This window comes from Ranitomeya variabilis, chromosome 6, assembly GCF_051348905.1.
Source record: "Ranitomeya variabilis isolate aRanVar5 chromosome 6, aRanVar5.hap1, whole genome shotgun sequence".
In the NCBI taxonomy this organism is placed as follows: Eukaryota; Metazoa; Chordata; class Amphibia; order Anura; family Dendrobatidae; genus Ranitomeya; species Ranitomeya variabilis.
Window position 1 is genome coordinate 99794175 of NC_135237.1, and position 19837 is coordinate 99814011.

General features: G+C 44.9%; 1 protein-coding gene across 2 annotated transcripts in view; it reads right to left on the bottom strand.

Moving 5' to 3' along the window:
* Positions 1-19837, bottom strand: part of ANKRD28 (ankyrin repeat domain 28) — a 187335-nt gene that overhangs the window by 25686 nt on the left and 141812 nt on the right. For both annotated transcript variants that reach the window (XM_077268856.1, XM_077268855.1), the window contains exons 7-14: positions 19181-19323; positions 18638-18850; positions 14551-14629; positions 11067-11181; positions 8996-9078; positions 7509-7572; positions 6748-6816; positions 735-875 (exon numbers count right to left, since the gene is read on the bottom strand). In XM_077268856.1, coding sequence (XP_077124971.1) covers positions 735-875; positions 6748-6816; positions 7509-7572; positions 8996-9078; positions 11067-11181; positions 14551-14629; positions 18638-18850; positions 19181-19323 — 907 coding nt within the window. The remainder of the gene's footprint in view (positions 1-734; positions 876-6747; positions 6817-7508; positions 7573-8995; positions 9079-11066; positions 11182-14550; positions 14630-18637; positions 18851-19180; positions 19324-19837) is intronic.

Genomic DNA, 19837 nt, shown 5'->3' on the forward strand with positions numbered 1-19837 from the left:
AAAAATGAAATTTCTGTTGGTGTCACGTTCCTGCACCTGCAGGCCTTTTACAAGGTTAATAAAGTGCAGATCACATAATCCATGGGCATGCTAGATGTTAAGATTTACGAGACTCAGAGTATAAACAGCAAATAATAAAATCGTACCAAAATCCTTGTTGCTCAAAATTTCCCTAATTAGGGTTTAGTTTTCAAGGATCAATTAGAAAGGAAAAAACAAAAACAAAGAGTAGTGGGAATGAACAACATTAAGTTACTTTACAATATAAGCAAACCATTTCAGGAGAAATCCTTCAAATGAATATCAATGTCCATATGGTCTGAGCCCGAAACCCAGCCTGGCCCTACGGGCAGTGCTTAACCCCTTCATTGTAGTTCTAAAGCAACAAAGCAGAAAAAAAAACCCACACAAAGGGCAAATTGTAGAGATGTACCACTTTTTCATGAAATACGAAATCAAAGAATTTCCTTAGTGTGGCTGAGATTTCTTCTGGACAAAAAGGGCTAAGGAGCTACACAAGTGGGTCTTTGTGAACGTGGCAAGCTGTGTGACCGTCAGATTTAACCTAGAGAAGCAGCCAAGAACTCCCCGTCTCACAAGGCTACATTCTCCGTGATCAACATAAAGACACAAATGTGATGAGGTTCCCATACTCGTGGCGTAGAGTCCTGATCAGACCGCTCACCCAAATGACAGAGAAGGCCAAATCATACAGCGCCATGAACACGACTTACTTGCCATCGGTGTCGGATGTGGCTGCATAGTGCAGGGGGGAACAGCCCCGCTCGTCCAGATCATTCACACTGGCTCCGGATCCCACAAGTGCAAACAGGCACTGATAGTTACAATTGGCAGCGGCGTAGTGAAGTGGAGTCCTTCATTTAATGAGAAGTGAAAACACAATTATTTCTATAGACATCAGTAAATATGAGGCACCTCCGCTCCAGACCTCCTGCAGCAGCATTTACCGCACACCATATCCTTACAAATAAAGGCGCGAGAGCCGCACATACGCCATGACGTCCACAGGATCAATTGGCACGCACTGGATTTCATATCCACCGAACTGGTCCATTTAGAACATTGATATTTCTCAAAGTGACATGTGATTTCTTAAAAACTCATACACTATGCTGGGACTGTAAAATGCAGTGGATTTTCCGGAAGCACGAGTGGAAATAACCCCTGCTTTTTGAAGCGTGAACGTACCTCTTAAAGTAGCCCTCCTCCTATCAAAATTTGTATTCTCTTAAAGGTAAGGTACCGCGTTTGTAGATCATTAATAAATCACTGTAATGTAGCATGACATGCTGCTATAACCAAGTTTTAAATGCATGTGAAACAGATTTCGTGTGTTATATGTGTTTAAAGAAGGAACTGGGGGCTGACATCTTGGTTTCACAGCAGTTCACGACACTAACAGTGTCATTTTACAGCACCCCATGGACATAGGTGATAATAGACCGGCGCTGACCCTATCTATAACATTGGAGAGGTGTTAGCAGTGAGCTGGGCACGCCTCTGTGGGCTGCACAACTCACTGCTGTAGGTGTGACTAGCACTAGGTGGGACGCTGGGGCAGAAAGCTGGACACGGGGGCAGAAAGCTGGACACTGGGGCAGAAAGCTGGACACTGGGGCAGAAAGCTGGACACAGGGGGGCAGAAAGCTGGAAACAGGGGGTCAGAAAGCTGGACACAGGGGGTCAGAAAGCTGGACACAGGGGGTCAGAAAGCTGGACACAGGGGGTCAGAAAGCTGGACACAGGGGGTCAGAAAGCTGGATGCTGGGGCAGAACGATGGACGCTGGGGCTGAAAGCTGGACGCTGGGGCTGAAAGCTGGACGCTGGGGCTGAAAGCTGGACGCTGGGGCAGAAAGCTGGACACAGGGGGGCAGAAAGCTGGACACAGGGGGGCAGAAAGCTGGACACAGGGGGGCAGAAAGCTGGACACAGGGGGGCAGAAAGCTGGACACAGGGGGGCAGAAAGCTGGACACAGGGGGGCAGAAAGCTGGACACAGGGGGGCAGAAAGCTGGACACAGGGGGGCAGAAAGCTGGACACAGGGGGGCAGAAAGCTGGACACGGGGGTAGAAAGCTGGACACAGGGGCAGATTGCTGGACACAGGGGCAGAATGGAGAAACGGGGCATGATTGGAGACACAGGGGGCAGGATGACAGACATGGCGGCATGACTGGAGACACTGGAGGCAGGATTGGAGACAGATGGGGCAGGATCATGGGGCAGGATGGATACGATGGAGACAGATGGGGCAGGATGGGAAGATCATATGGGGCAGGATGGATACTCATTAGGGCAGGATGGGAGAACATATGGCTGACGCCAGGAATGAGACACACAGGGGCTAGGATGGCGAATATTATTACCATAGGGGGCTAATTAAGGGATATTATTACTGCAGTGATGTATTTATTTTATTTTTTGAGTACACTATTTTAAATGGAGGGGCGGTCCTATTACTGTGTACAGTGACACTATGTCGCCTTCTTCGTGTGGTGTAATGTAAAAGTTGGGAAAATTAAGTAATGTGTTCTGCAAGTGGAACTCGAGATAACTGTGTTATTTCCTGCAGAGACGAGTCCTGGCTGGATGAAGTGATGGCGGTCTGTGCGGGATGAAAGATGAAGGACTTCACCTAGAGACGTCACTGGTGAGTCAGTGTGTTACCTATACACTGACACTATACACTGTATACTATATACAGAGGTCCTGTGTATAATGTCACTGGTGATCACTGTATTACCCATACACTATATACAGAGCTCCTGTGTATAATGTCACTGGTGATCACTGGATTACCTGTACACAGACACTGCATACTAAGTACAGATCTCCTGTGTATAATGGAACTTATGGTGATAGTATTGTGGGTTTTTTTTTATTATTGATCAGTACTATAGTATTCAGTCACTATGTGGTGGTAATATGTGGTCTGGTCATGATGTTTTGGTATTTGTTCCTTGTATTTGATATTATTCGATCACTGTGGTGGTAATATGTCATCTGGTCATGGTGTGGCGGTATTTGTGCCTTGTAGATAGTATTATAGAGGGGGGGGGGGGGGCGCCCTGTAGCCTCCCCCTGGGCCCTGCAGCCCCAAGTCCCCACCAGCCTCCCCCTGGGCCCTGCAGCCCTCTAGCCTCCCCCTGGGCCCTGCAGCCCCAAATCCCCACTAGCCTCCCCCTGGGCCCTGCAGCCCTGTAGCCTCCCCCTGGGCCCTGCAGCCCCAAGTCCCCACCAGCCTCCCCCTGGGCCCTGCAGCCCTCTAGCCTCCCCCTGGGCCCTGCAGCCCCAAGTCCCCACTAGCCTCCCCCTGGGCCCTGCAGCCCTGTAGCCTCCCCCTGGGCCCTGCAGCCCCAAGTCCCCACCAGCCTCCCCCTGGGCCCTGCAGCCCTCTAGCCTCCCCCTGGGCCCTGCAGCCCCAAGTCCCCACTAGCCTCCCCCTGGGCCCTGCAGCCCTGTAGCCTCCCCCTGGGCCCTGCAGCCCCAAGTCCCCACCAGCCTCCCCCAGGGCCCTGCAGCCCTGTAGCCTCCCCCTGGGCCCTGCAGCCCCAAGTCCCCACCAGCCTCCCCCAGGGCCCTGCAGCCCTGTAGCCTCCCCCTGGGCCCTGCAGCCCCAAGTCCCCACTAGCCTCCCCCTGGGCCCTGCAGCCCTGTAGCCTCCCCCTGGGCCCTGCAGCCCCAAGTCCCCACCAGCCTCCCCCTGGGCCCTGCAGCCCTCTAGCCTCCCCCTGGGCCCTGCAGCCCCAAGTCCCCACTAGCCTCCCCCTGGGCCCTGCAGCCCTGTAGCCTCCCCCTGGGCCCTGCAGCCCCAAGTCCCCACCAGCCTCCCCCTGGGCCCTGCAGCCCTCTAGCCTCCCCCTGGGCCCTGCAGCCCCAAGTCCCCACTAGCCTCCCCCTGGGCCCTGCAGCCCTGTAGCCTCCCCCTGGGCCCTGCAGCCCCAAGTCCCCACCAGCCTCCCCCTGGGCCCTGCAGCCCTCTAGCCTCCCCCTGGGCCCTGCAGCCCCAAGTCCCCACTAGCCTCCCCCTGGGCCCTGCAGCCCCAAGTCCCCACCAGCCTCCCCCTGGGCCCTGCAGCCCTCTAGCCTCCCCCTGGGCCCTGCAGCCCTCTAGCCTCCCCCTGGGCCCTGCAGCCCCAAGTCCCCACTAGCCTCCCCCTGGGCCCTGCAGCCCCCAGTCCCACTAGCCTCCCGCTGGACGCTGTAGCCTCCCCCCTGGGCCCTGCAGCCCCCAGTCCCACTAGCCTCCCGCTGGACTCTGTAGCCTCCCTCCTGGGCCCTGCAGCACCCAGTCCCCACTAGCCTCCTCCTTTGCCCTGCAGCCCTCTAGCCTTCCCTGGGCCCTGTTGGATGTGGCAGCCAGTCATGGACTATATAGGAGGGAGAAGCTGATGTGTATATGACACGATCGTGTTCATATAGACATCACAGTGCCCCTAACACTTTCTCTCTTATTTTTAGCTACCAGCTGAAGCTGCTGGCTAGAAACACAGTGGATGCCACGTTGACATCATGGAAGACTCCTCAAGGTTTGTTTGGTCCTTGAATAATGTATAGAGAAATGCAGAGCTGTAGTACACAACCCGTATAACACCCCTCTCCCATATACAGTATCAGCGCCCTGTTCTTTGGTGCTAGCATTCTTAGAATTATAAAATTGTAGAGTTGGAAGGGACCTCAAGGGCCATCGGGTCCAACCCCCTGCGAATGCAGGTTTACCTAAGGGCAGGCGCACACGGACGATTTTGCTGCGATTATACGGTGCGTATAATCGCAGCAAAGCGGCTGTCAAACCTGCCCTGCGAGCGGGTCTGAGAGTGCTGGAGGGAGCGCATACCTGCGCTCCTGTTCAAAGCCCGGAGTCGACCGCAAGTGTCCTGAACGGGACTCAAAGAGGCAGCATCGCGCTGCCTCTCTGAGTCCCGTTTAGGACACCTGCGGTCGGGGCGGGCTCTGTAACAGGAGCGCCGGTATGCGCTCCAGCACTCTCAGACCTGCTCGCATGCTTCCAAAAATATGAATCGTGCCACTGGGCGTGGCTTATTAGTATGGGCGGGGTTATTGAAAATGGGCGTGGCCAAAATTCCGGCCGCCGCGACTTAGAGGACCTGTTGTTAAAAATTTGAATCCCACCCCTGCTCCCCTCCCTCCACAATGCCTGGCCATTCACTGCAGACCTGGAGCTCCTGCTTATCTTACTGAGGGATGAGTCACAGACAGCTCTGCACAGACAATGCTGCTCCATACATAAACACCACATAAACTAACTGTGCTTCTGATGCACTAACTGCAGGTGATAGCAGATCACAGGGCAGTCACACACAAAATGGCTCTGCCCTGTGATGCTGCTCTTCATTCTGCCCCAGGGATATTAGACCACCCAAAAGGGGAGGGAAATGCTGATGTCAGCAGTTACTGCCCAGATTTTCCAGCTAACAGTAAAGCTGGTAAGTCTTACTATAGCTGCTTGAGGTCTAAAACGGAAAATGCTCCCCCTAGTGGTCAATATATATATTTGTCAGAAAATATATAATATTTTTCATATAGAAATGTTTGCAAACAGTGCAAACATTGCATTAATACATTTTATTTACTATTTTAAGCTTAATTTCACAAAAAAACAAACTACAAGAAAACTGGTGGCACCTTCCCTTTAATATACTGCAATCATATTATATAGCACTGTGTACCTACAATTGCTCGTTTTGCCTTTCTACCCAGCTAATTCTTCTCTTTTCCATTAGGTCTATGACTTCACATGATTAAAAACTGACTAGCTGAATCCTTTTCAGCTCTAGGTAAGAAACAGGAGGTCAATTTTCTCTGCACAAGTCATGAATCACTGCAAAAGTCCCTGGCAAGGGGAGGAGGGAACAGCTGGGTCAGGAGTTGAAGAGGGGAATGATAAATGCAGGGACAAGAGACTTCCTGTTTTCACATAGAGCAAAGAGAAGAGAAAAAATAGCTGGGTAGAAAGGCAAAATGAGCAATTGTAAATACACAATGCCATATATTATGACGAGTCCAATTAATTAAGAAGATAAAAACTTTGATGGGAGGAGGAGGAGTGCTTCTTTAAGTTCCAGACTATGCACAATACACATGGATGGAGTTTTCTACATCCCATCTTAGTGCAGTGGAAAATCTGGGTTGACTTGACTGCATATTGAACATTTCAAAATCCTTCCCAATAGGTTCTAAAAATGTGAAAATATTAATCTCAGACATCATAGGTGGTAATGCAAAGTGAATTCATTTAAAAACATGCACACATTGTGCTGCAGATTCTTTTATATAGTATTAGCCCCAATGTAACAACCGTTCCAATTCCCAGCTGGAAGGTGCGCCTGCCCATCAAAGGGACAAAGATATATTGCACACATATGAACGGGGGGTTGTACAATAAGACACCACCACTACCTCTCCCCAGGAGCCCCTGCAACTCAGCAATATGAGCGTTCAGCCCGAAATCAGTCATCGGTGGGTAAAGGATGGAGTTTGTAGGGATGCCTTTTCTAATTATTAGGTGCATACAAATGACTACTGCTATGTAAGCTCTACAGTGCATGTTAACTCACTGACCGGACAAAGGAACAGCATAAAGTTTGGCTAGCAGTATGAAAAAAAAAAAAAAAAAAAGTAAAAAGTTGCCAAAAAAGGTAACAACCCCCCCCCCCCCCCCCCCCCCCAGAACCCACGGAGTTTGGAAGAAAAAAAAAACGCTTACCTCCCAAACTTGTCTTTTTTGTTGAAATCTGCACCTGTGTTTAACAACAAGTTCAGACACTCCAAGTTCCTGAAAAGGAATTATACATTCTTAATTCAGAAGGAATCAATTCCATACCTTTGTCTGTCAATCTGGTGCCTGCAAATTTTTCAGACAAAAAAGTGGTGTAACAGAATACATAAAGGGCAATAATCAGATGTACCGTATATCTACGTGTAATAAAGTATTCTTCAATCAAAAAATTATCAAAACTGATAAATACATACAAGTAGCACAAGTTCCGTTTTTATGCCCAGTACAAGGCAAAAAAAAAGAAAGACAGCTATGGTGCTGTTTTTTGGAAGTGGCCACCCGTGTCTTTCTGCTACTTTAAGCTTTCTCATTATGGACACATTTTTTTCTTGCATTTTAGTTTTTTCCAGTCCTGTCCTCCAAGAGCTAGAACTTAGGCTTAGAAAGGGAATCTGTGTTACTCTGTATTGTCTTTGTCTGTACATGTCGCCTCTGAATTGTAAAGTGCTGTCGAATATGCTGGCGCTACCAAATAAAACATTATTATTATAATAAAGGTTTGTTCTTATGGGACAAGTTGTACATTTGTCATTGGTACCATATTAGGATTAATAAAACGCTGACTGCGTTTTTTTTTTTTTTTTTAATGAAAATGGAGCAGGCGTGTCGCACCACTCTAGAATGTCTGACCACGCGGGAGAACAAGTTTGTAGGGAGACTTTATAGACATAATAGGAAGCACGACATACCCTCCAGCCGCGGCAGCGTGCAGACAGGTCCTGCCAAAGTCATCTGCAGTATCTATATCAAAACCTGGAACACAAAATGCAAAGCTTACTGTATGTAAACTGCACACACTAAGGCTATGGGCACACGTTGCAGATTGGGGTGCAGAATTTCCTGCACAAAAACCGCATCTCCTGCGTTTTTTACCCCTGCAGATTTCTATAATGCAGGGGTGCAGAAACGCTGCAGATCTGCACAAAAGAAGTGACATGCTCCTTTTGTTCCGCAGTGTTTTTCATGCGGAATTTTCCACACCAATTAGCACAGCATTTTTTTTCTTCTAATGATTTACATTGTACTGTAAATCACTTTGTGGATCTGCAGCATTTCTGCGCGGAAAAAAAAGCTGCGGATCCGCACTAAATCCACACCGTGTGCACACAGCCTAACACACCTTCTGTCCCAAACCTCTTCATATTATATTTTGGTTTTCCTCTGGTGATCTGTATTTTCAGGGAGGATGTATATGGGTTACTTACAGAACACAGTAGCTTTTATTGTAATTATTTTATTTATGTGTATCACTGCCAGTAAAAACACACATTGTTCCATAAGACACTGAATGTAAATGCAGGGTCTACAAAAGGGTCAAGTCAGTGAAGGAGCTGGTTAGCAACTAGGAAAGTGGCGTCACTATACACTGCAGAAGCTTGCCCTCCTTTCCTTTCTAGTTGGACACAATAGACTAGTCTATCCTAATGCAACATAGCGAATCAGAAGAACTATGCTGCATTTCTGATAGGAGGTATTTGCTAATATTTACACCTACTACATATTGTGATATGATCTTGGACATGGGAATACCCCTTTAAGTATCTTCTCTGGCATCTTTTTTTTTTTTCTAATGAATTTAAACTATAAATTGCAAGTGGCTTACAAATGGAAGAATGGAAAGGTTGCTTCTATCAGCAGCTTACAGCTTTCAAAGCCTGAGGCTGTTAAAAGGGAATCTGAAAGTAACTTTTTGCTATGTAATCTGACAGCAGCATTATGTAGGGACAGAGACCCTGATTCCAACTATGTATCACTTAGTTTACTTGTTGCATAGAAAACTATTGTCCTCTAGTCATTATCTCCTGCTGATAAAACACTGATTGTATTAAAACTAAAACCACAGCCCAGTTAGTGACATCGCTGGAATCCGCCTATCTGCCCTTAATTCATGGTGCTCTCAGATTACATAGCTAAAACCTGCTGACAGATTCAATTTAAAGTAAGCTCCAAAAGACAGCACATATGCACAAGCAAGTCGTTTTGACCTTGCTGTGCATATGTTCATTCTTTGTAATGTATTTCAGCACTTTTTCAAGTAGGATTCGGCCAGAATTCGTCTGGTTAAGACATTGTGCGCACATACTGTACTCAGAGCGTAAATTCATGAGAAAACCAGATTCCATCCAGGTACATTTCTAAGTGTCAGAAATATTGGGTTCCAATCCAGAAGACCAACCTGAAGAAAGGAGCTTCCTGCAGCAATCCGAGAAACCACTCAGTGCAGCCAGATGGAGAGGAAACATTCCATGGATGCCTCGCCTACAGGAGTCAAGGGTTCACATAAATATCAGAGTACCAGGTAAGATGCCAACATTTTACCAGGTTTAGATAAGGATTGTTCCAATCAGGGCACTCAGTGATGTTTTCTATTAACTAAGAGGTGCGTATGTTTTTTTGTGGGGGTTTTAATTAAACCGACAAAACGGACAAACCAAATAGTTACTGATTACTTTGATCTTAGTGGTATACACTGTGTGCAGAATTATTAGGCAAGTTGTATTTTAGAGGATTATTTTTATTATTGAACAACAACTATGTTCTCAATCAACCCAAAAGACTCAAATATCAAAGCTTAATATTTTTGAAAGTTGGAGTGTTTTTTTTTTAAGATTTGGCTATCTTAGGAGGATATCTGTTTGTGCAGGTAACTATTACTGTGCAGAATTATTAGGCAACTTAATAAAAACCAAATATATTCCCATCTCACTTGTTTATTTTCACCAGGTAAACCAATATAACTGCACAAAAATTTAGAAATAAATATTTCTGACATGCAAACCCCCCCCCAAAATTAGTGACCAATATAGCCACCTTTCTTTATGATGACACTCACCAGCCTTCCATCCATAGATTCTGTCAGCTGCTTCATCTGTTTACGACCAACATTGCGTGCAGCAGCCACCACAGCCTCCCAGACACTGTTCCGAGAGGTGGACTGTTTTCCCTCCCTGTAGATCTCACATTTTATGAGGGACCACAGGTTCTCTATGGGGTTCAGATCAGGTGTCATTATTTTTTCTTCTTTGAGACCTTTACTGGCCAGCCACACTGTGGAGTAGTTGGAGGCAGGTGATGGAGCATTGTGAATGCGATGGATGTGATGGAGCATTGTCCTGCATGAAAATCAGGTTTTTCTTGAATGATACCGACTTCTTCCTGTACCACTGCTTGAAGACGTTGTCTTACAGAAACTGGCAGTAGGTCTGGGAGTTGAGCTTCACTCCATCCTCAACCCGAAAAAGGTCCCACAAGTTCACCTTTGATGATACCAGCCCATACCAGTACCCTACCTCCACCTTGCTGGTGTCTGAGTGGGAGTGGAGCTCTCTGCCCTTTACTGACCCAGCCTCTGGCCCATCCATCTGGCCCATCAAGAGTCACTCTCATTTCATCAGTCCATAAAACCTTTGAAAAGTCAGTCTTAAGATATTTCTTGGCCCAGTCTTGACGTTTTATCTTATGTTTCTTGTTCAAAGGTGGTTGTTTTTCAGCCTTCCTTACCTTGGCCATGTCCCTGAGTATCGCACACCTTGTGCTTTTTGTTACTCCAGTAACGTTGCAGCTCTGAAATATGGCAAAACTGGTGGCAAATGGCATCTTGGCAGCTTCACGCTTGATTTTCCTCAAATCATGGGCAGTTATTTTGCGCCTTTTTGCCCAACACGCTTCTTGCGACCCTGTTGGCTATTTGCCATGAAACGCTTGCTTGTTTGGTGATCGCACTTCAAAAGTTTGGCAATTTCAAGACTGCTGCATCCCTCTGCAAGACATCTCACAATTTTGGACTTTTCAGAGCCGTCAAATAAATCTCTCTTCTGACCCATTTTGCCAAAGGAAAGGAAGTTGCCTAATAATTAAGCACACCTTATATAGGGTTTTGATGTCATTAGACAACACCCCTCCTCATTACAGAGATGCACATCACCTGATTTACTTAATAGGTAGTTGGCTCTCAAGCCTGAACAGCTTGGAGTAGGACAACAGGTATACAAAGTATCATGTGATCAAAATACAACTTGCCTAATAATTCTACACACAGTGTGCTATCTCTCAATTTAGTAAAATTAGCAATACAGAAAAAAATATAAAAGGCAAAAAAAAGTTACCTTCTTTACTAACCATATAAGATACTAGAAATGGGAGTATTGACAAACCACTCACATGCACGTTAGCTTGCAGGTTACAACAGCCCAATGGAAGGACAAATATCTGCTGTGTAATACCCTCGGGCAGGAGTGACCACTTACTTTGAGGTATCTGCACCATTGGTGATTAAAGTGTTAATGAGGAGCTCATGGCCGTATCTGGCTGCTATGTGCAGTGGAGTGTTTCCATTCTTGTCTTCGCAGTCTATCTCCGCTCCTATAACATAGCACAGCAGACAGTACTTGGTTATAGTTACATTTAATACAAAGATCAAAATCAGTCAACAGCAAAAAAGTAGGGACATGCCCATGCTGTAATTTATTTTTCTGATAAGCCTTATCAATTATTTCCAGGAGGTCAGTAGAGAAAGGCAAAGCCAAGTGATTTATGTCATACCCAGAGCACAGACTGAAGGAGGAACAGAAGCTGGTAAAGAAGAGAAGGCCAAAGCAATAAATAGGTGAGATCTGAGGTTGTGCTGCTCATAAAACATACAATCACAGGCAGCTAACATAACGGGCAATTGTGTTAAAGAAATGCCAAAGAAAAAAAATTACAGACTTAAGCCAGCAGGAATTGCTCTTTAAAGCAACACCAGTTCTTGTGAATGTTGGAGAGTGCACAAGTAAGTCATAAATGATCCATCCTCTAGCAAACATATCAGTCCAATTAACCTTAAACATTTACAAGTTCACGCTTCACATGACAGAGCTCAACACAGGCACTAGATTGGAATCCAAAGTCAAAAGAAGTGTATACAAAAAAAAATGTATCGATATTACATTAAAATAAGATCAAAGTTAAAACAAGGTGCCTCATGACAAGAAAGAGGACAAAGCCCAAGTATACCGTATATAGGATTACCCACCTACAAATAGTACTGGATAGTCACCATATAAACTGATCATACAGGGTTAAATCAGTATAGTAAAGCATATATGAGCAAAATAATTAAATCTAAAGTTCTTAGTGCTATATATATCAAGACCAGATAAGTATTATAGGCAGATATTGGTGCAAAATAGGTGTTGTTTCCTAATAATAGCCGCATATATGGTCAAAGTTTTACCTAATTGAAAGCATTAGAGACAAAGTGGCAGCTGGGCCCCTCACCCCGACGCGCGTTTCGCCTATCTTCTTCTTCCAGGGGCGTGTTATCTATCCTCTGAATCAATGTTTCTTGTGGGATAACTTTCTTTATTTGTTTGCAACCCAGCAGAGTGTACAATATGTATCAAAATATAGTATCTTTATGGTTTTATATTTAATTATTATTATTTATATAGCACCATTAATTCCATGGTGCTGTACATGAGAAAAGGTGTTACATACAGGGTTATAGATAATGTTTACAGTGAACAAATTTACAATCACTGACTGGTACAGAGGAGAGAAGACCCTGTCCTTACGGACTTACGGTACGTTCTTATTTATAATAGCAAATGAACAATTGTTTGCATATAATACGTGAAACTTAAGGGGAATTTACACTGTGGGACCATCGTGAACGAGTGTTGTTAAAAACGCTTGATCAATATTATCTGGTTGTGTAAACAGGCTGCCAATCACCTGATTAACAAGCAATCGCTTGTTCATCAGGTGCAGCACAAAAGATCATCACCCTCAGCGGTGCATCATCCAGTGTACACAGGACTCACACTGCCGAGGACCATGGCAGCCTATGAGCACAGAACGATCTATACTAGATGGCTTAGGCCTCTTTCACACTTCCGTCTTTTCTCTCCAGTCAAAATCCGTCGAGTTTTGAAAAAAAAGGAGCCTGCAAATTTTTCTGCAGGATCCTGCATTTTCCCATAGACTTGTATTGGACACGGATTGTGACGGATGGCCATCAGTTTCATCAGTCGTGCACTGGATCCGTCGGAAAATAGCGGTCCATCATGCAGAGAAAACGTTCAGAGGAACATTTTTTCTGCACGTCGGAAAATCGCTCAGCGATGGGTCCTGCGCTGTCCGTCGTCGGCTATAATGGAAGCCTATGGACGCAGGATCCGTCGCTGACCGTCAAACACAGGAATCCAGCGACCTATCCCGTTTTTCAACTCTGAGCATGCCCGGAAGGATTTTCAAGTCCGGGAAAAAGTCAGTCAGTCTCTCTCTCTCAATCCAGGCAGGAACTCCTCACGTTTTCAGCTACTTTCTCGACATCCGTTGACACGTCGCTTCACTGCATTGCGACGCACCCGCAGCGATGGAAGTGTGAAAGAGGCCTTAGTGTTCATTGTTTGCTTTGGTCTGCATGAGTAAATAGACAGTGAAAGGTTTACCATTGGGAGGTTGTATCTTGCCGCTGATAGCTCCACGTAATCAGAACCTTAAGGCTATGTGCACACATCCGGAATATTCCACGGCAATTCCACAATGCCACGGGTAAAACGTATGCGGAATAGGCATGCGTTTTCCCGCTAAACACTAGCCTACGCAGAATCAATAGTAAAAGATCTAATGTTAAAAATAATTTTAAAAAAATAATAAATCGTGATATTCTCACCTTCCAGCTTCCGTTTCTGCGATGCCTCACAGCGATTACCCCATGATTACAAGTCATTGCTGCAAAGCATCACTGGGAACGGAAGCTGCCGGAAGCATCGCGAGGCGCGGGAACGCTGTGGGGGACGCCAGAAGGTGAGAATATCCTCTCCTCCAACCTGGGTACCAACCTCACATGATCCGCTTACTTCCCGCATGGTGGGCATAGCCACATGCGGAAAGTAAGCAGATCAATGCATTCCTGTGTGTGTGGAATCCCCACGATTCCGCACAAAGAATGAACATGCTGCGTTTTTTTCCGGAATGCGATTCCACCGCAGAAAAAAACGCAACATGTACACAAAAATTGCGGATTGCATTCTAATAGGATGCTTAATGTATGATTTTTTTCGCGGTTTTATAGCGAAAAAAACTTGAAAAATCCTGAACGTGTGCACATAGCCTAAGAGTAGTGATGGGTGGACACCAGGAAAATGTCCCATCAGCTGACACCAGTGACCGGAAATAAACTTTATACTTTGATCACAGCTGCGGGCTCATGGTGTCTTTTGACAGCGTGGGAACCATGGCTCTCTGACCGGCGGTGATGATTTTACTACTGATCAGAAGCGGTGTTTGCCGCGCTGTCATGTACATGACAGTGACAAATGCCCGGTGTTCAGGCAGCCAAACCCAAACAGTAACATGGATTTCCTGGTGAAGTCTGTGCTCGGTGTCCATGCCAGAACAGTAGGCGTTCAGTACGGATGCCGAACTGTATCGTTCGGGTTCGCCCATCTCTACTTAAGAGTAACTTCGGAGATGACTCGTTGAAAGGAATAATAAAACAGCATGCAGAATGCTCCCCATAATGGAGGCTGCCAGAATTTGCTAATTTTAGGTCTATGGAGAGGTCAAGTGGCTTGAACAATATATATATATATATATATATATATATATATATATATATATATATATATATATATATATATATATATATATATATATATATATATATATATATACATATACATATATACATACATACATATATATATATATATATATATATATATAAAAAAAAAAAACTATTACCATTTTGGATTATTGTTTGTGACCTGGAAAATCGACCATGAATAGCCGTCATGTGTAGAGGTGTCTTCCCATCTTTACTCTGAAAAACAAGAGCAAATATCAGGTGCTATTGGTAGGAATACCTACTTTCCCTCAAACATTCCCTGAGCTGTTATATTGTAAAAGTGAACTTTACTTACATATTCTTGTTACTGCCTTTTTTTCCTACATTACCATGTAACATCTCCCCTACAGTGATATCCACAACATTTACAGCTGTGGATATGCCTGTGAAGAAGAGGGGAGGCCGCACTTTCCATTCCTCTAGTTGCAAAGGGTGAAATTCGCACCTACATCCACAGCATAAATCTGAAACCTGCAACACTCCCGTCAATTTACGTGGAGGAAATAATTTGCATCATGTGTATGAGATTAACCTCTTCCTGACTGGGCAATTTTCCATTTTTTCCTATTCCTCCTTCAAAAGTCATACCTTTTATTTTCGTATCAACAGACATATTAGGATTTTTTTTTATGTGAGACAAGTTGTAGCTTTTTTTTTTTTTTACGAGGTTCATAGTTTGGTAAAAATGACCTGGAAACATGTAGAAACATGATTCTTCAGGCCAGTACGATTGCAAAAGTACCAAACTTGTATAGTTTTTTTTTTTTATATAGCGCTAGCCCACCCGTCAGAATTTGTGGCAGAGGCTAAAACGTGAATAAAGCCAATTATACGAAGCATAAACGCACCTTTCACAATATTTTACTGAAGGCGCATGGCCTTATTAAATTTGGTGATTGATGCTCAGTCATTTTATATCCCATTAACAATTTATTCAGAGAAAACAAATCTGTTCTTTTAAATGGTAAATTCTCTTCATTTTATCATTTTACAAGTTATTCTGTGGTGATCAAACGTTAAACTTTTAGACTTGTTTTCCAAGAGAAAATGTGTTCAGTGACGGATTCCTCAGATGTGGAGCGGCTCTTTTGATGTTGTATGACAAGAGAATCTCATAAGTGTTTCCAGACTATCACGGCAGCTTGTTCAACCATAATAGATGTGCTGTATGCTTAACAGTCTCCAAATGCATGCTCAAGTCGGTCAGCCATGGAGTGTGTCAAGAAACTAGGTCAACTTTGGCCTAATCAGCTTCCTCTGAAAAGCACTTAAGACTGAAACCTGCGCCGTTAGCCAAGAGTACACTCCATTCAACGGAGCCCATTCCATTTCAGGTTCATAGTCCAACAATACCTCAACGCAGCTGCTAAATACCCCAGGATGACACAAGAGGATTGCATTATAGAATCCTTATATAGGGCAAAAATAAAACAAAGTGGTGCAAAGTAAGGTTTGCAGGGTAGAATAAATACATCATATTAAAACACAAAATACTAAAACCCAGCAGACAACTAGAGTCCGACATGAAAGACGATTAAAGCTGATAACAGGACAAAGATATTCCAGAAAACTATACATGACAAGATAAAAGCTGCTTAAGGCCATGTTCACACTTTGCAGGTTTTACCGCGGATCCGCGGCGATTTTGATGCTGCGGGTCCGCAGCAGTTTCCATAGCGTTTACATTTACATGTAAACCCTATGGAAACCGCAATCCGCTGTGCACATGCTGCGGGAAAAACCGTGCAGAAACGCAGCGGTTTACAACCCGCAGCATGTCACTTCTTTGTGCAGAATCGCTGCGATTCTGCACACATAGGAATGCATTGATCCGCTAACTTCCCGCATGGGGCTGTGCCCACGATGCGGGAAGTAAGCGGATAATGTGCAGATGGTTCCCGGGGTGGAGGAGAGGAGACTCCCCTCCAGGCCCTGGGAACCATATTTGTGTGTAAAAAAAAGAATTAAAATAAAAAATAATGATATACTCACCTCTCAGCGCTGCACGCGGCCGTCCGGTCTGAGTTGCTGTGCGAGCAGGGCCTGAGATGACGTCGCGGTCACATGACCGTGACGTCACGAAGGTCCTTCTCGGCACAGCATTTTTGGAACCGGACCGCCGCGTGCAGCGCCGAGGAGATCGGGACATCAGAGGGTGAGTATATAACCAATTTTTATTATTTTTAACATTACTATTGATGCTGCATATTGCTGCATATGCAGCATCAATAGTATAGGAGTAAACCCACAGCGGAAACCGCAAAACAAACCGTGATAAATCTGCAGGGATAACCGCAGCGGTTTTGCCCTGCAGATTTATTAAATCCGCTGCGGGAGAACCAGCCGCAAAGTGTGCACATAGCCTAAAGTTTCCCTCTAGCAAATATAATGGCTGTGAAAGAATGTTAAAAATTTTGGTTTTGCTGGTAAATACAATTAGCTACATGTAAAAGGACTAAGAGTCAAAGCTGGAACTAAGTATAGTGCAAACCAAATTCCATAGGGAAAACTGTAGTTTCCACATAACCACTTTCCCAGAGAATAACAAAAAAAACACAATTCATCAGCTTTATTCTATCCACCTTTAGAAAACAGATTTTCATTAAAATGTAATTGATTAAAAGAGTTTTTCCCAGTTTCAGCAAAACTGCCCCCTTATACAATATGAGCCTCCACCGTCCCCTTATATACAGTGTGAGCCTCCACAGCCCCCTTATATACAGTGTGAGCCTCCACAGCCCCCTTATATAGTGTGAGCCTCCACAGCCCCCTTATATACAGTGTGAACCTCCACAGCCCCCTTATATACAGTGTGAGCCTCCAGAGCCCCCTTATATACAGTGTGAGCCTCCACAGCCCCCTTATATACAGTGTGAACCTCCACAGCCCCCTTATATACAGTGTGAGCCTCCAGAGCCCCCTTATATACAGTGTGAGCCTCCACAGCCCCCTTATATACAGTGTGAGCCTCCACAGCCCCCTTATATACAGTGTGAGCCCACACATGTAGAACTAAACACCCCCTTGCTCCTGTTCCCGACACACTGCTCTGCTCTTTGCTGTGTGCACGGAGGTTCTGCAGACGTGATGTAGTGATACAGTGTGAGCCTCCACAGCCCCCTTATATATAGTGTGAGCCTCCACAGCCCCCTTGTATACAGTGTGAGCCTCCACAGCCCCCTAATATACAGTGTGAGTCTCCACAGCTCCTTGTATACAGTGTGAGCCTCCACAGCCCCCTAATATACAGTGTGAGCCTCCACAGCCCCCTTATATACAGTGTGAGGTCACACATGTAAAACTAAACACCCCCTTGCTCCTGTTCCCGTGACGCGCTGCTCTGCTCTTTGCTGTGTGCGCGGAGGCTCTGCAGACGTGATGTAGTGATGTCTGCTGTCTCAGTCACACGTGCTGAATGGTGGAAGAAGGAGCCAACGGCTCTCTCCTCCTCCACCAGCATTAGTATTCATCAGTATCTGCATTTTAAGAAACTGCTTTTTGAGCAAAATCAGCAACGCCTATTAGACCGGACCGTGCAGTATGGGGGCATTATAAAGGTATTTTTTTAGGCTAGGCAGAGAGTGTTGGGTGTTTATATGCAAACTGGGAGACTACTGTAAAAGAGGAGGTAAAGGTGGTGGTTTATATGTAGGTGCTTGTAGGTTTGTGACTTAGAGAGTAAGTAACTGGGCCCTTTCTGGTAAAATAGAGACTAATGAATCATATAGAAAAAAAAAAAAAACTTGACTGTTACCAACAGGCAATTGATGAGATCCAGGGATGAATCGGTAGAGCAGAGTTCACACCAAATATTCAGAGAATGTCTGGTAAGAGTATTGGGAAAGTCTATGGACATAAGCATTTGAATAAATATACAACTTGGTGCTGAATACTAAAAGCATTTTTTTTTCTCGTTTTAACAAAACTCATCAGACTTGGCATATACACTCGTATAGATGTTTGTGTCATCCATTCAGCAAAAGGCTTTAAATGGTCACAGTGAATGTAACCCATAGATGCCATGTAAGCCCAGCCTAAAAGGGAGCAAAATGAAAAATGGTATCCGTTCATCATAACACAGGAAGAGCAGCTGTCAGTTTTGTCTGCCACGAGACTTCTACGTCTAGAGGACTATTCACACTTGCCATCAATCAAACATATAAATGTAAAAAGCAAACATAATGTGACTTTAATGTTTCTCACCTTAATATTTACATCTGCACCATTGCAAACTAAGAGTTCCAGGCACAGGGCTCCATGGGTCGATGCAGCAGCAAAATGTAAAGGAGAAAATCCGCGCTCATTTACTTGGTTCACATTAGCACCACAATCTAGGAGTTCGTTCACCACCACGTCTTGCCCGTTGTAGCAGGCCACATGGAGAGGGGTGTTGCCATAAGCATTAGATTCATTCATCTAATTAGGGTGAGAAAATGAGAGGGTGTGAAACATCTTCTGTTTTTCTACAACCAGCTACAATAACAATAATAAAAAATAAGGAGTGCCGCACTGCAGCCTACATGATACTTTACACAAGCTGCGGAGATTACACAACAGGATCCTTTTGCTGCAGTATTGCTTCTCTATTATTACATGTTACATTCCCCATCTTTACATTTGAAAAAAAAAGTACTAAAAAACTAGGGATAAAAAAGGAGACATGCTGTCAAGTCCTGACAAGTGACGGCTGGCAGGCCTGTAGGCTGGGGAAATAAGAGGCGAGTTCAAAGAAGAGCTTGAACTTACATCCACTCCTAAGTCCAACAGATACTTGACGACACTGATCATCCCGCTGGAGGCTGCGGCATGCAGCGGTGTGTAGGATTTCTTGTCTTTACACATTACTTCTGCTCCATGAGTCACAAGTAATTTGACAACTTCAATGTGACCTAGGATAAAAGAAATAAATAAAATGAAGACATGAGTGATAACTATGTGGTTTAAATGGGATTGCCAAAATACATACATGGTTTAAGATGATCAGGCTAAAAGGAGTCTGTCATCACAAAATGACTGTCCAAACCAAGCACTGGAGGTCAAGTGCATCCGTGGTGTGGCCAAACAGTTCCGTCCAATTTCCCACTTAGGTTTTCCCATCTAGCTCCATCCTCCTCCTCTTGCCAGATAGACAGCTCTGGCTTTACAGAAGGGCGGTGATGGAGGATAAAGAATTAGGTGTTAAAGTGAACTGAGGTGGTCGAGCACATCAAGGATAAACAGAGCACCTGAACTTGGTTTGAACAGTCATTTTCGGCTGACAGGACACGCATTAACGTACATTTTTGTTATTGGTCACCAAGGTCTGTTTGAAACATGCTCAGGAGCGGAGCCTGCATCACAACAAGCATATACTGGCCGTGTTACAGCCGGCCTCTGCAGCAACCAGATCTTGCTCTGATCGCA